This window comes from Lethenteron reissneri, chromosome 15 (genome assembly GCF_015708825.2).
Source record: "Lethenteron reissneri isolate LAM-NWPU_2019-01 chromosome 15, ASM1570882v1, whole genome shotgun sequence".
Lineage (NCBI taxonomy): Eukaryota > Metazoa > Chordata > Hyperoartia > Petromyzontiformes > Petromyzontidae > Lethenteron > Lethenteron reissneri.
The window spans coordinates 5,664,776-5,679,640 of record NC_083793.1 but is presented as its reverse complement, the minus strand read 5'-3'; the positions used below and the strand labels follow the sequence as shown (position 1 = coordinate 5,679,640).

The window sequence follows — 14,865 nt, the reverse complement described above, 5'->3', positions numbered from 1 at the left end:
CGTAAGTTGCTACCCCTGCCTCGCAGGGCACTGCGATGATTTCGGGGAGTACGTTTAAGACACGTTAGGGAAGTGGGTAGTATAAAAAGCGCGATCGTGAATGGGCATTTTTTAATTTATTTTTTACTTGAGAATGACATTTCAAGCGTCTCGGACTTGCATGTATTCAGACACATCATTGAACTTTTTGCCCCAATTTTTGTTGGCGAGTGAGAAATGCTCGTAGGACACCGCGGCGTGAAATGCACGTTGACGTGACGGCCGTGGCGCAGAGGTCGTAACCGGGTACCCGATGCCCGTACCCTACCAATACCCGGCTACCCGTACCCGGCCAGGTAATGGTACGGGTAGCCGTTTGCGACCCTGGTGCGGCCGGGTACGGGTACGGGTAGGCCGTGAGTCACTGGTGAGTAACCGTTTGTCACTCATTTCGGGTAGGGTACGGGTACGGGTAGGGAACGGGTACCCGTACCCGGCCAGGTACGGGTAGCTGTTTGCGACCCTGGTGCGGCCGGGTACGGGTACGGGTAAGGAATCAAAACCCGTTGGCGACCTCTGCCGTGGCGAGGGTGCACACCAGCCTCGTGCACGTGTCAAACCATCTACTCGTTCCATATATATGAGCCACATGTCACAGCACCGCAGATTGATTGCCTTCACGTTGGTAACCTACGTGTGATTAAAATTGCTAAGCTATGTGAAAAATGAAAATTTATGAACCTATATGCAACATTTTTTTATCAGGAATATTTAAAGAAATGTTGTCTGCGAGGTTGCATCATTTGTGGGCCTGCCCGTCAGCGAACGCGACACCTTGTGTCGTGCGTGCTGTAATTATTTCTTCCACTCTGAACGGCGTTTTATTTTCTCAGCATTAAGCAGCACAATGTTTAGCCTGGCAATGTTATGCCACTTTACTCTGAGCGTACTGCGCAATACGTGACAAATTAGGGTAAAAAAAATAACTCGTTACGAACGCAAACACGTGCGTGCCCTTGAAGTTAGCGCCGCCGTTTTTCTTTGCGTTTAGCGCGAAGATAAACGCAGATGGAAACAAAGAGAGAGAGAGCGAAACAATTCGCCCAACTGCGATGAATTCTTCTTCGGTGAAACGACGACACAATTTGTTGCTTAAATTGAAAAATTGCCCGTAAAGCAACCGAAACGTGTAGAATATATATTAGTGTGACTTGTTAACGAAACAATTGCAGGCAATTGTTAAAATTGCAATATAAACAATTCATGACTCTTGCCTGATGAACCAAATTATACAAGTGAGCTTAACCTGGCCCTCGTTATATTTGAAAGAAACAAAGCAGACACACACACGCTCTCCAGAACTTCTGTTCATTGTACTCACCCGTATTAGAATTCCCACAACAGCTATGATCACCGCGCTGTATTTTGATTAAAATACAATTAAAGTCCAAATCGGAGGGGAATTGAATTTCCAGAAATAGAATCATTCGTGCACCGCTAATGGCGTAGCCGTGGAGGGTGCAGGCGGTGGGACTGCACTGGGCTTTGCACAGTATGCATGCATATTGAACTTCTTTCGCACCGTACGTAGCCAACCGTGCTAATCGGAGGTGCGGCTAGGAGGGTGGTGGGAGGGGAATTGGACATGGAGAGGGCCTCACATCGAAGGTCGCACTCATTACCGGTACACACAAAGTGCTTGCCACAAATGAAACACAATACCTTGCGATCTCGTCAAGGAGCAGAGACCATCACGTGACACTCCGGTCATCCTCGCAGCAGCCACTTTTGGCTAGTCCACGGAACAAAGACGGTCACCGCATCGCGCGCTTTCAGACACGCTTCCGTGGCCGTCTGGAACGCTCTTCCTTCCGATATTAGGAAGCCACTGGAGCCATGCAGTTTTAAATCATCGAGATTGAAAACTCATTTCTTTCAGAGCTGCTCGTTGTGTTTAGTTTGTTTTACATTTCCCCGCACCTCCAATGAGCACGCTTTGCTACATACGGTGCGTGAAGAGCTTCAACATGAATACACACGCGCTCTTCTTGCGTTCCTCGCTACCAGGGCCCATGCCAACCCGCGGTTCGACACTCGACACCGCATCCGTTCCATCGCCGCAAACAAAACGCGCGGCCTGAGCTGGCAGCATTCGTCCTCCTCATACCCCCGCTCTCCTCTACCTCCCCCCCCCCCGAACAGAACGACATGGGCGGGCAGCGCAGCCTCATCAACAAGTGGACGACGTTCCTCAAGGCTCGGCTCGTGTGCTCCGTGCCGGGGCCCAACGGAATCGACACTCACTTCGACGAGATCCGTACGTGTGTCCTGGACGGCAGTGGCGGCCCACGCGAACCTCTCCTCCCACCCCGCCCCCCCCCCCCGCTGCTCACCGTCAAAACAACCGCTAGACCCGACGGCTCCATGCGATCGATGGGCCCGCGGGGGGTGGGGGGGGGGGGAGTCCCTGACCCGAACGACGGACGGCGGACGTAACCGAACGGCCGCCCAGGGATGTAGCCGGGTTCCCTTCCTCCTCCGTGCCCGCGAGCGCCGGGAAAGTTCCCCCACACCCGCGCGTCGGAGTCGCTCGCACGGCAGCGCGCATTCTTCCGATCGACGTCGGGGTCGAGGGAGGCGGTACAAAAAAAAAAAATTGATGTTTTGAATTCGCAAATTCCACGATGGCAGGAAGATTTTTTGAAGGGGGGGGGGTCCGATCGTTGCTCTCGGTGCGTCGGAGCCGTCCAGCTGTTTGCGAACACACACACACACGCACACATGCACGCACACACACACGCACACACACGCGCACACACATGGGCGCTTTACGAACGTGAGTAATTAGCGCGTGAGTGGTGGCAGAAGCTCGGCTGTCATGGGTCCACCCTCGTGTGTGAGTCACCCGTGTTGAAGATGCACCTGCTGCTCCATCCTCTTCCTCATCCTTCCTCCTCCCTCCTCGTCTTCTCCTTCAACTCATAGCGCTGCAAGTGACGCGCGTGCACGGCCACTGCGTAGTTTCCACCAAAGCGCAGCCCCCGGCGAGCGAGCGAGCGAGAGGCTCCTGCAGTTAAACTTAACGCGTCGTAGGTTTTCGCAGCCGATGTTGTGATTCGTAATTGAATTCGGCGTTCGGCTACGTAAAGATCTTGGCAACATTTTTTGTCTCTGCAACCCCTTCACCACCCGACACGGCCAATCCAAACGTAGCAATTAGACACGGTATAATTGTTCTTCGCCTTACCGGTCGACGAAAACAACAACAGTTATTGCCACGCGTTGAACAAAATCGAGGGCTTCATATATATAAAACAAGAACGTGCTCTATCATTACGCGGCCTAACCCGCAAATCAATTATAATTCTCCCTTTTCTGCGGCATCGTTGCTGAGCGATGCCGCTCTCGTTGATGTCGTCGCGACTGCTGCCCTCTGCTGCTGCTGCTGCCCCCTGCTGCTGCTGCTGCCCTCTGCTGCTGCTGCCCCCTGCTGCTGCCCTCTGCTGCTGCTGCTGCCCCCTGCTGCTGCTGCCCCCTGCTGCTGCTGCTGCCCCCTGCTGCTGCTGCCCCCTGCTGCTGCTGCTGCCCCCTGCTGCTGCTGCCCCCTGCTGCTGCTGCTGCCCCCTGCTGCTGCTGCCCCCTGCTGCTGCTGCCCCCTGCTGCTGCTGCCCTCTGCTGCTGCTGCCCCCTGCTGCTGCTGCCCCCTGCTGCTGCTGCTGCTGCCCCCTGCTGCTGCTGCCCCCTGCTGCTGCTGCCCCCTGCTGCTGCCCCCTGCTGCTGCTGCCCCCTGCTGCTGCTGCCCCCTGCTGCTGCTGCTGCCCCCTGCTGCTGCTGCCCCCTGCTGCTGCTGCCCCCTGCTGCTGCTGCCCCCTGCTGCTGCTGCCCTCTGCTGCTGCTGCCCCCTGCTGCTGCTGCCCTCTGCTGCTGCTGCTGCCACCTGCTGCCTGCTGCCCCTGCTGCTGCTGCTGCTGCCCCCTGCTGCTGCTGCTGCCCCCTGCTGCTGCTGCTGCCCCCTGCTGCTGCTGCCCCCTGCTGCTGCTGCTGCCCCCTGCTGCTGCTGCCCCCTGCTGCTGCTGCTGCCCCCTGCTGCTGCTGCCCCCTGCTGCTGCTGCTGCTGCCCCCTGCTGCTGCTGCCCTCTGCTGCTGCTGCTGCTTCCCTCTGCTGCTGCTGCCCCCTGCTGCTGCTGCCCTCTGCTGCTGCTGCTGCCCCCTGCTGCTGCTGCTGCCCCCTGCTGCTGCTGCCGCTCGCACTGCTGCTGGAGCTGTCGCCGATGGTTTTTTCTTTGCCTTTCGCAGAGGACGTGTTTCTGCAGCCGACCAAGGACGAGAGGAACCCCCTGCTCTACGCCGTGTTCAGCACCTCCAGGTGAGGAACGCGAGGGGCCAGGTTAAGAGAGAGAGAGAGCCGAAGGAGTGAGTGACTGGGAGATGCTGTCATCGGCCAAAGTCATTGATGGAAAAGCCTACGATCAAATAACGCGGTGCATGTTCAACGTTTTTGTCGCACCATACTTAGGCAAGTGTGCTAATCGGAAGTGCGGGGGGGGGGCAACAAACTGAACGTGAAAATCAGTTCTAAACGAAAGTAGTTTTCGATCTAGATAAAAAAATGCACACCTCCAAGTGGCTTCCTAATATCGGATGGAAGAGCGTTCCAGACGGCTGCGGAAGCGCGTCTGAAAGCGCGCGATGCGGTGACCGTCTTTGTTCGATGGCCGAGTCAAAAGCCGCTAGCGAGGATGGCCGGAGTTTGCGTGATGGTTGATGCCACTGAACCTGGCGGACAAGTCCTGCCCTCTGCCAGATCCCACAGCCGTTGTACGGAGACACTCAGCGGACTTCCAAGATCTGTCCTGACAGTATCCCATCGTCGAATGGCACTCCTGCCTCAAATACCCTTTTCCATTGGCTCAGACTTACCTCTATTACACTGGTCAACACATCTTTTCTGGCATAAGGTATTCCAACGGTTTTAAGGTAATTTTGGGGTGCTGATTCCAAATCAGTTTTTGTCTATCACATCAGGTTTTTGAGATATCAAATATTGCATTTTCAATAAAAACTGCAGAAGAAAAATATTTAATAAATGTGGATATCTACATAAAATGATATTATAAACACACTATCCTAAAAATACAGCACCATATTTTATCACTAAAGCAGTCACTGACTCGCAACAACTTGCAATCATAAGTGACAGAGTTAATTTCGGGTAAAGTCAATGAAAATGGGGTATGCCGATAGCATAAAATGAGATGTGATAGAGCAAATCTGAGATCAGATTTGGAATCAGCACCCTGAAATTAGTCTAAAATAGCTGCAAAAGTCCAGGCAAGAAAATGTTTTTTTTTTGTTGACCAGTGTTATCTTGTTAATGGGCTATAATAGAACAATAATGGCAGCAGGAGAGAAGAAGCAACCTGAGGTTGAGCATATGTTGACGTGGGGTTTCGACAACAGACCTCAGTCGGTGGAGCGGAGAGCATGCGATTGGGAGTGGCGTAAGATGAGTGGATAGAGGAAGGCAAGAGCGAGTCCATGGAGGGTCTTGAAGACTGTGGGAAAGATATTGCACTAACTCTAGATTTGAAGCTTTCGTGACTGCAAGGATTCATATTCTTAGGTTTTATTCGGTTAAGTCACGTAGGTAAAACATTAAAATGTATAAAAGTAAAATAAAATAAAAATCACGACGTTTCGGAGGCCAGGCTTAGTCACAAACCGTACCTCTCCATACAAAGGCTCAGCCTTTTGTTATGCAGTCTATTCTTAGTCTTAAGCCTCACCTTACCATATTAATAAAAAGTGTGCCGTACTTGGACCTTCCCCTCTCCAACCATTATATATACGGAGTGGTAGCTCTTGTAATCTCTCATTTACTTGATACAGCTGTCGTGGCTGTGACGGTTCCACCTGAAGACGGAAGCTTGTGTTGCCTCCGAAACGTCGTGATTTTTATTTTATTTTACTGTTATTAATTTTAATGTTTTACCTACGTGACTTTACCGAAAAAACCTAAGAATAAGATATTGCACCATGCGCATTCCCCTTCAGAGAGCATCCTAATCTAGCGTGACGTAAAACAGACTCCGCGCAAATAAAGAAACGGTTCTGTAAATTGATACTGCAGCGCGCACTGAATAAAACTGCAGATGGACAAAATCACTTGTGCACATGAGAATAACCTCGCCCACGCAAAACTACCAAACCGCAGTTTGAATATCACTCTGTGCTGCTTGCTGATGCTATTACTTTGAATTTCCTTTGTACGGGATTTGTATCTTTATTTCCCCACCCCCAACTGTTTGTCGAGAAGGTCAAAACGTCGCCGGAGGAGCGGCGCCTGCACTGGTACTTTCACGCTCGTTGCGCTGATTAGTTTCGGCGGTGTTTGTCTATTTTCTACCGCGTCTTTGCCTGCACCTCCCCCCGGCCCACCTTCCTTCAGCGCCGTGTTCCAGGGGTCGGCCGTGTGCGTGTACCACGCCGCGGACGTCCGAGCCGTCTTCAACGGGCCCTTTGCCCACAAGGAGGGACAGGAGTTCGGCTGGACGGAGTACAAGGGAAAGGTTCCGTACCCGAGGCCCGGCACGGTGAGTGTGCGGCTTGCACGACTGGCGCGGTCGGCTTGCGTACGGTGCGAAAGAAGTTCAACGCGCTACGGTGTCAATGCGTCAAGGGGAGGTTGGTATGGGGGTTGTTTGACCATGCTTCACTGGACTTGTCAATGCGTGGCGGTGAAGTGAGCGTTTCAGATGTCACTCATCAACGACGCTGTGCAGTGGGTGGGGATCGAACTCGGGTGAATCAGGTTCATAGGACAGGGCGCTAACCACTGCACCACCTCTCCGTTGCCGACATTGGATGTGGAGGAGTGTTTTTTGTATTTTATTATTTTTGCTTTTGTCTGTTGTTGTTCCAGACTTTGGTTGTTCATGCGTGATTGGTAAAAGCAGCGCTCTAAGTAAAGGTTTTAACATGTTTTTTTTTATTAAGCTCTTGAGTCATTAAACTCGTGAAGCCACAAAAGTTTATGGCCTTTAACATGTAAAGTAATTCGACCTTTTTACAAGATTAACACCCTACCGTTAAACTTTTTAAAAGGAGCAGTCTGCAGAGAGAAAATAAAGAGTTTATTTTCAATTAATTCTGCGGTCATTTATTTGTTGAGCTTTTGAATTGTTCGCGAGATCATATTCAAGGCACTGTATTAAATCCTGCAATAGAATTAACTCGGCAATAATGAACTACAACATTACAATAACCCTATTTTTTCCCAAAGGATCTCTTGAAAAAAATTACCTTCTAAGTCCCCACATTAAAATAAGTGCTGCTCAATGTCCTCACAATTTTTGTTCCAAACAAAAAATGTAATCGTTGGAACAAAAATATTAGCCATAGTGATTAACTCTCTCATTTCACTGCATTAATGCACAGTTGGATAAATTACTTGAATTGGTTATTAAGTGCTATGGGAGGCTGGTTGATTAATTTGTAGATTGGACAGTTGGTATTCGAGTCAGACAGCTGTTCGGTTCGATGGCAAGTTACTTCAAGGTTCGCTTGCCTACTTGATAAAGTTAACTGGTTGTTTTGTTGCTTGACATTTTCATAGACTGGATGATTAACTGTTGGCTTGGTTGGTTGTCCAATTTCTTGTTCGGTGAATTGATTAGTTAATAGTTAGTTGATAAGTCAAAGGTCATGTCGATAAATTAACGCATGATTCCTTGGATAGCTGGCAGCTCTGCCTTTGTTGGTGAATTTATAGATAAAAAAAATTAAACTATGAACTTTTTTTATGTGACCAGGTAAGGCCCACAGAGTTGCACAGTTGGGTGGTTGCTTGCCCGAACCCTCACTTGGGTGGTGAGCAACCGCCGACTTGTTCAGTAATTATCAGCAACCTGAGAAGAGATTTATTTTTAATCTTGATTTGAAGCTTTCATGACTGCAGGAATCCATACTCTTTGGCTCCTTCGGTAAAGTCACGTACTTAGAAATAAAATTTAACAAATCACGGTGTTTCGATCGCAACACAAGTGGTGTTGCGATCAAAACTTCGTGATTTGTTTTATTTTATTATGTTTCTACCTACGTGACTTTACCGAAAGAACCAAAGACGTATAGATTCCTGCAGTCACAAAAGCTTCAAATCAATATCAATTTCTTTTTGTTTGCCGGGTAGCAGCCTTGGTTGGCGTTTAACAACTCCGCGTGCCCTGTACGCCCACCCACCCACCCACCCGCCCCTACCTGCCTGCCTGCTCGTGCGTGCAGTGCCCAAGCCGCACGTACGACCCGTCGTTCCGGAGCACGCGCGAGCTGCCCGACGAGGTGGTGCACTTCGCGCGGAGCCACACGCTGATGGCGCGGGCGGTGGCGCCGGCGCTGGGGCGTCCCGTGTTCACGCTCACCTCCGCCGAGTACGCGCTCACGCGCATCGTGGCGCACCACGTGCAGGCCGAGGACGGGCCCTACGATGTGCTCTTCATGGGAACCAGTACGCACCGCTCCTTGCCACGCTCTCTACTTCGTCGTCGTCGTCGTCGCGTGTTGTTCATAGCGCGCCTCCCATGCAGTAACAAATACAAGTTAAGGGGGGGGGGGGTGTATTTAAGAACTTGTATCTTGGAATCTCTGCCTCACTTGATACAGCAACTCTAGCTGTGACGGTCCCACCGGATGACGGAGAACTTGTGTTGCCTCTGAAACATCGTGATTTATTATTTTATTTTATTTCTATTATTACTTTTAGTTATTTTTAATGTTATTTTTTACCTACGTGACTTTACCGAAAAAAACCTAAGAGTAACGTATTACAGACCACCTTTGTGTGATGATAAAACAACATGCACCTGCCTCAAACGACACAGCGCCCTCAAAGCCCGTAACCGGGGTAAAGCGTTTGTCCGCGAGCCCTCCTCACGGAACTGGCGTCCCTAGCGCAGACAGCGCTGACCCCGTGGTCCCTCGCGCGCCCGCTGCGACAAGCGGGAGTCGGCGTCTCCCGCCGCCACCGCCAACGCGCGCTCCTCGCAGAACACCCCTTAGACGTGCCCTCTCCGAGGGCGGGACACCTAAACAAAAGGCGATCTTGGTAAAACGTGGGCCTCGGGCTTCTGCGCCACCAACAACAAACCTTGACGAATGCGCGTTTGCTCGCTCGGCTCAAGGAACACATCAGATTAACAGATCATTTCGGGAAAGGGAAGTTGCCGGATCAGTGCGGCGCCGCCGTTGCCTCCCGAGCGAAGCAGGACGACGTCAACCACGTGGCTGCTGCTGCTGCTGCTGCCGCTGCGCCAACTTGGCCGGGGTGCTCCGCTCCCCTCTTTCGCTCCGCTCCCAAATAAGTCGACAGTCCCGGTAGGGCGTGCAGCTGGGAGTGTGGGCGAGTGATTCATTGGGCGGCCCGTGGGTTGCCAGTCAAAAACAAAAGCGGCCCTGAAAGTCTGCGGTGCATAGTGAGGGCCCCGACGCTTTTGAGAGTGTTTTGTGAAGCCAAGTAGGAGAGTGGGGGGTGGTGGGGAAGAGAATGAGGGGAGAGAGGGGAAGGGTTTAAAAAAAATGTTCCATGAAGTTGCAACAACGACCAAATAAAAAATTCGCTCTTGTGCTCAGCTTGGCATGTTGGCTCACAATAGGCCGGGCGTACAATTCCACAGTGGCTCCTTTTCCATCGCTCGTCCACGTTTAACGCACATTCTGCAAGGCAAATTAACTATTGGGGTTGGGGGGGGGGGGTGGCGGTTTGGTTGGTTACGGGTAAATCACCGATGCGTTGTGTCTGCTGCAAAGTGGACTTCAAAGATCGTGTGATATCACTCGCCTTTGTGCAATTTTCCCCAAGTATGAAAAAAAATACCCAAAAAACTAAACTGCGTTAAAAGAACGGAATTGCTAATTGGCCCATGACATTGGCACACGCGCCGAGGGGCATTCCTGTTGCAGGCAGTCACCCCGCGGTGTAATTGCCACGGGTCGGAATTGGGCAGCTGAGCCGATGACCCCACCCACCGCCCCCCCCTTTTGAAGGACGGCGCCACGCTCTGAGATCATCAGCTGGGGATGCGCTCATCGCTGGGTTGAAATACACCGCTTGTAAACCCCAGGGGGGCAGCGTGCAGAATTGGAGCAAGATGCGCCGAGCAGTCGGAGCGGACTTCAGTTCAGCTCGGTCGCCCCTTTAGGAACCCCCACGGTCACAACCCCCCCCCCCTCTTCCTTGCCCTCCACCCGGCGGAGGTGGCGTAGGTGTAATAATTTGAAATAAAAACATTGCGAGAAAAAAAACACACACACACACACTTGCAATCCGAAACACATTTCGTTTGCAACAATAATTCATTCATCACGGCGGCGGCGGCGACGGAGCTCACAGCCTCAAATGACCCAGGGTGGTAAATGTTTGTGGGGTTTGCTAACATCCTGGAAGTGAGGTTTTTTTTACACGAAAGAACGTGTTTTTGCCAGTTTCTGAAATGTTCTTTCAAACTTTTTTTCGTTAAAGTGAAGGCTCTTAATTAGGTAAGAGGCTGCATTTTAAGAGATGGTTATCTGTGTTGTGTCCGAGACGCTGACGTTAAAACATCAAAGAGATTACCGCCGCAGTAATGGACAAGCACCAGTCCCATCTCCCGCCTCGTGTTTGCGAAGCAGGCGCTTGATAATGGCACAGGAGGTTAGGAATGCCACCACTCTCATCCCACAGGGTGCTACAATAAAAAACGAACAATAACCAGAGAACAGGACTTGGCTCTGGAGTTGTAGAAATATTATGCTTATTTCAATCCAAATTGTATCGGTGTGTTTCTCTCTTTGCAACTCCGTGACCAAATCGCCGTAAATTCGCTCCATCTCGGAATTTGTGGAGGCATTAGCTTAGTAATAATAATGACAATTTAAATGTGTAAAGTGTCCTAGTATTCCCTAAACAGGAGGCATTATTACATCATCGGCTACGTTACAGGCACTACGCGAGATATATCTGCTGTAACAAAATCTTCGCATTTTTAATTCGTCATCTGTTTTTTTTTGCGGGACGCGGGGGGTGTTTTTATTTATTTCACAAATGCCAAGCGGCCAGGAGTTGGTGGTGCTTAGTCGTCACCCCCCCCCTCTCTCTCTCGGCTTCCCCCCCCCCCACCCCCGGTTGTCTCCAACCCCCCCCCCCCACACGCCTCACGCCTTCTCAATGGGACTGGCCAAACATTCCAATGCACAGCCCCCCCCCCCCCCCCCTCGTGATACAAAGAGCCTTGAAGGCTCGCTGATACTCCCTTTTGCGGCGAGGCTTTTCGTGCCTCGTGCACCTGGCATTGTTACAAAAACTAAACGTTGCCATTACTTTGTTGGAGATACGATATAATGAATCGTGGATTTATGTGGCGTATAAGTTCCACCCAATCTCAACACACTGCACAACAAAGTAGGATCTAACGAAGAGGGAAAATATATACCTACTGGACATGTGAAAAAGAGCTTTATAGCACATCGGATTTTTCCAGTATAAAAAAATATTTTGATTCTGATATATACAATATGTATCATTTATTGTGAAAGACAATGAACATATCGATATATGCATTTATAAACCCCTGCCCACAAAGCAATCGCTCCACTGAACCACTATCTTATCGCTATCGGGTGCGATAAGATAGTGACCAAGGCTTGTGGTTTACCTGTGTTTGTGTCTCGTTGTTATTGAGCGAGAAGAACACCTCGTAAGAGAAGCAGGAAAGGGGAAAAAACAACAACAACAACAACAAATAACAAAGATCTACGGCGAATGCAGCAAGCGTTAATGATGCAACGTTGTTGTTGTTTCACAATTAGAGCCTCGACCTTTGAAGGCGTGCTACTAATTAGGAAAGGCATTATTGAAAACAGCCACCGCACAGCTATCAAAACATTAGCATGCAACGGAGGCCGTTTGATAATTAACGCCGTGCAGGAACCTCGTGTGCCTTCCATAATTTCACATAATCGGCCTCGCTGTTGCGGCATCCGTTCGCCAAAACATCACAGCGCTCATTCTCGCTAGCACCCCCGTGAGCGCCAGGCTGAGCACGAGTGTGCTCTTAGTTCTTTCGGTAAAGTCACGTAGGTAAAAAATGAAATTAAAATTAATAAAAATAAAACAATAAAAATCACGACGTTTCGGAGGCAACACAAGCTTCCGTCTTCAGTATCACTTGATACAGCTATCGTGCTGTGACGGTTCCACCTGAAGACGGAAGCTTGTGTTGCCTCCGAAACGTCGTGATTTTTATTGTTTTATTTTTATTAATTTTTATTTCATTTTTTACCTACGTGACTTTTCCGAAAGAACTAAGAGTATGAATCCTTGCAGTCACGAAAGCTTCAAATCTAGAATGAGCACGAGTGTGTTGGCGGCACACGATGCGAATCGCCCCAACAATATCAGCAGCAAAGTCCATCATTGTTCAATCTTAATTTTGGAGCTTTCGTGACTGCAGGAATTATTCTTTGTTTTTTTCGGTAAAGTCACGTATAAAAATAAAATAGTGTGTTGCAATCGAAACGTCGTATGCTATTATTTAATTTATTATTTTATTTTTATACGTGACTTTACCGAAAAAACCAAAGAATAATCCATCATTGTTACCGTGCTGTGTTCCCGCAATCAATGCTCCAGAATCTCAAACAAACCCGCACCGACCTCCGTGGCGAGGTTTCTTCACGAACAGGCGCTCATCTAGGAGCGCGCGGACAAAAATGATGTGCATGTACACACGTTCAAGTTCAAGTTCATTTGTTAGGTATAGCCCTGTGAGCCATTCGGCTCTTGAATCGGGTGCAACCGCAACAAACAAAAACAAAAACATTAACAAAAAACATCTTAAAGTGAATATGTGACTAAGTGCAAACAGAAAATCCAAGAAAAGACAGCAAAATATTGCAGAAAAAACACCGTACACCAACGCTGTGTGCAAAAATCCCAGTGGGATGCAAGTCAAACAACAACAACAACGTGTGCCCTTATAAAACACATGATGAGGAATCGCAACCCCTAGACACGTAGCAATTCATTGCGTGAAATCGATTCTTACGCTGACGGTACGCGTCGTTGAATCGTGTACGTAGGAATCACAGTTCAATGTTTCGTGTTGATGTTGCACGTTGGCTAATGAAACAAACGACGTAAAAAAATACAAACGAGAGAGAGACGGAGTGAGTCAAAATTGGACAGGCTATATAAATGAGGCAGAACGAGCGAGACGCAACAAAGACGGTTAACACAAAGTAGAACACTTAGAACGAGATGAAAATAATGATAAAATATAGAACGAAAATGTGGCTCTGAATTGTGACAATTCATTACATTACCGTGGTGGTGAAAAGTTACGTACAATTTTCCACAAACAAACGAGTCAGCATGTATAAATAGATGAACGGTTAGCGCACCGCTCTGTGAACCTACCCACCCGAGTTTGATTCCTGGCTACGGCTACATAAAAGCAGTGGTGAGTCATTTCAAGAACCACATACCAAGTCATGCCGGCGTTTGTGAAACGGACTGCTCTAAGCGACGTGTCAGTCACGGGGAGGGCTTCGTCCGACGGCGGATCTCCAAAGACATTTCAAAGAGCGAACTAGACGAATTATGGGAAATCGATATACAGCATTGGCCATTTGCCGAAGCGAACGCGACAAAGCCCATTGAATGGGTGCACAACATTCGCCCTGGCTCGATCGACGCTTGTTTTGTCTCCCGCAAGTTAGCAGAGGCAGCGGCTGGGCATCTCGCTCATGTGAGGGGGGGTGGGGAGAGGGGAAGCCAGCCCCCCAATTGCTTCGGCATCTCTGTAGGCGCCGCTTTTGTTGTGTACAAGTACACGGCCCAGGCGGTGCCCGACGCGAGCGCATGTACGTGAACGCAAGAACCTTGTTGGCCTCGTCCTTGAATTCCTCTCTTTGACGAGGCAGACTCCCAACGCGTTACTGGAAACACGTGCGCTAGTGGAACCCCCTCTTAGCGCTGGCATGCGAGAGGCGCGTGATTGTAAGTGGAACGGACGTTTATTCATTAACTTTTCCCGCTTACACGGGGGTGTTCTGTAGCTCATTCGGGGGCATTGAAAGATGAGTTCCTCTTGTGTGATCGGGCAACTTGTATTGCTTATTAATAACACTTAACAACCCTTCGCCAATTCATTTCAAGATAAAGGGCTGCCCATGCTGTGTCAGCGATGGGGCTTGCGGGATGACATTTCACATTTTTGGCCCAGTGTGGGTTGGTAAAGTGGCAGCTTGCTTAAGAATTCAAAAGCACATTCCTGCGGAGGGAGCTGATAGGAACGTTGGGTTGCTCGGTCAATGGCCAGGGTCAACGGCGGCGTGGTGTATTCCGCAAATATGCCCGACTGTGATGGCGGGCACAAGCCGGCGTGAGTAGGTTAAACGTTGAGTTTTATAAGGGCACCACGGGGTGACCAGCCCCTCCCCACCCAGCCCCACCCCTCCCATACCCCACCGAGCCCCACCCTCCCCACCCAGCCCCTCCCCACCCTCCCCTCCCCACCCAGCCCCTCCCTCCCCACCCAGCCCCTCCCTGCACCACGACGGACGGACGGACACAATAATCCTCTGTGGGCTGGTGTAACCAGGAGGTTCCTACCAGTATCACTCTTACTAATTCAGATATGACTCGCCACTGTTGTTAGCCATGGACAGGATTCTAACTCGCCAGGTTCATGTAACGGAGATCACTCACCACAGCGCTGCTGACCCCCCCCCCCCCGGTTAATTAAGACGTTGATGACAATAATTCCTGCGGAAAGAAAACGGAAGCTTGTGTTGCCTCCGAAACGTCGTGATTTTTATTTTATTTTTATTTTACTTTTAATAATTTAAATTTTT

General features: G+C 49.9%; 1 protein-coding gene across 1 annotated transcript in view; it reads left to right on the top strand.

The window, feature by feature from the left end:
- LOC133342623 (semaphorin-3D-like) overlaps positions 1-14,865 on the top strand; it is a 51,385-nt gene that overhangs the window by 23,963 nt on the left and 12,557 nt on the right. The window contains exons 8-11 of the mRNA XM_061551891.1: positions 2,182-2,296; positions 4,276-4,345; positions 6,428-6,572; positions 8,260-8,482. Coding sequence (XP_061407875.1) covers positions 2,182-2,296; positions 4,276-4,345; positions 6,428-6,572; positions 8,260-8,482 — 553 coding nt within the window. The remainder of the gene's footprint in view (positions 1-2,181; positions 2,297-4,275; positions 4,346-6,427; positions 6,573-8,259; positions 8,483-14,865) is intronic.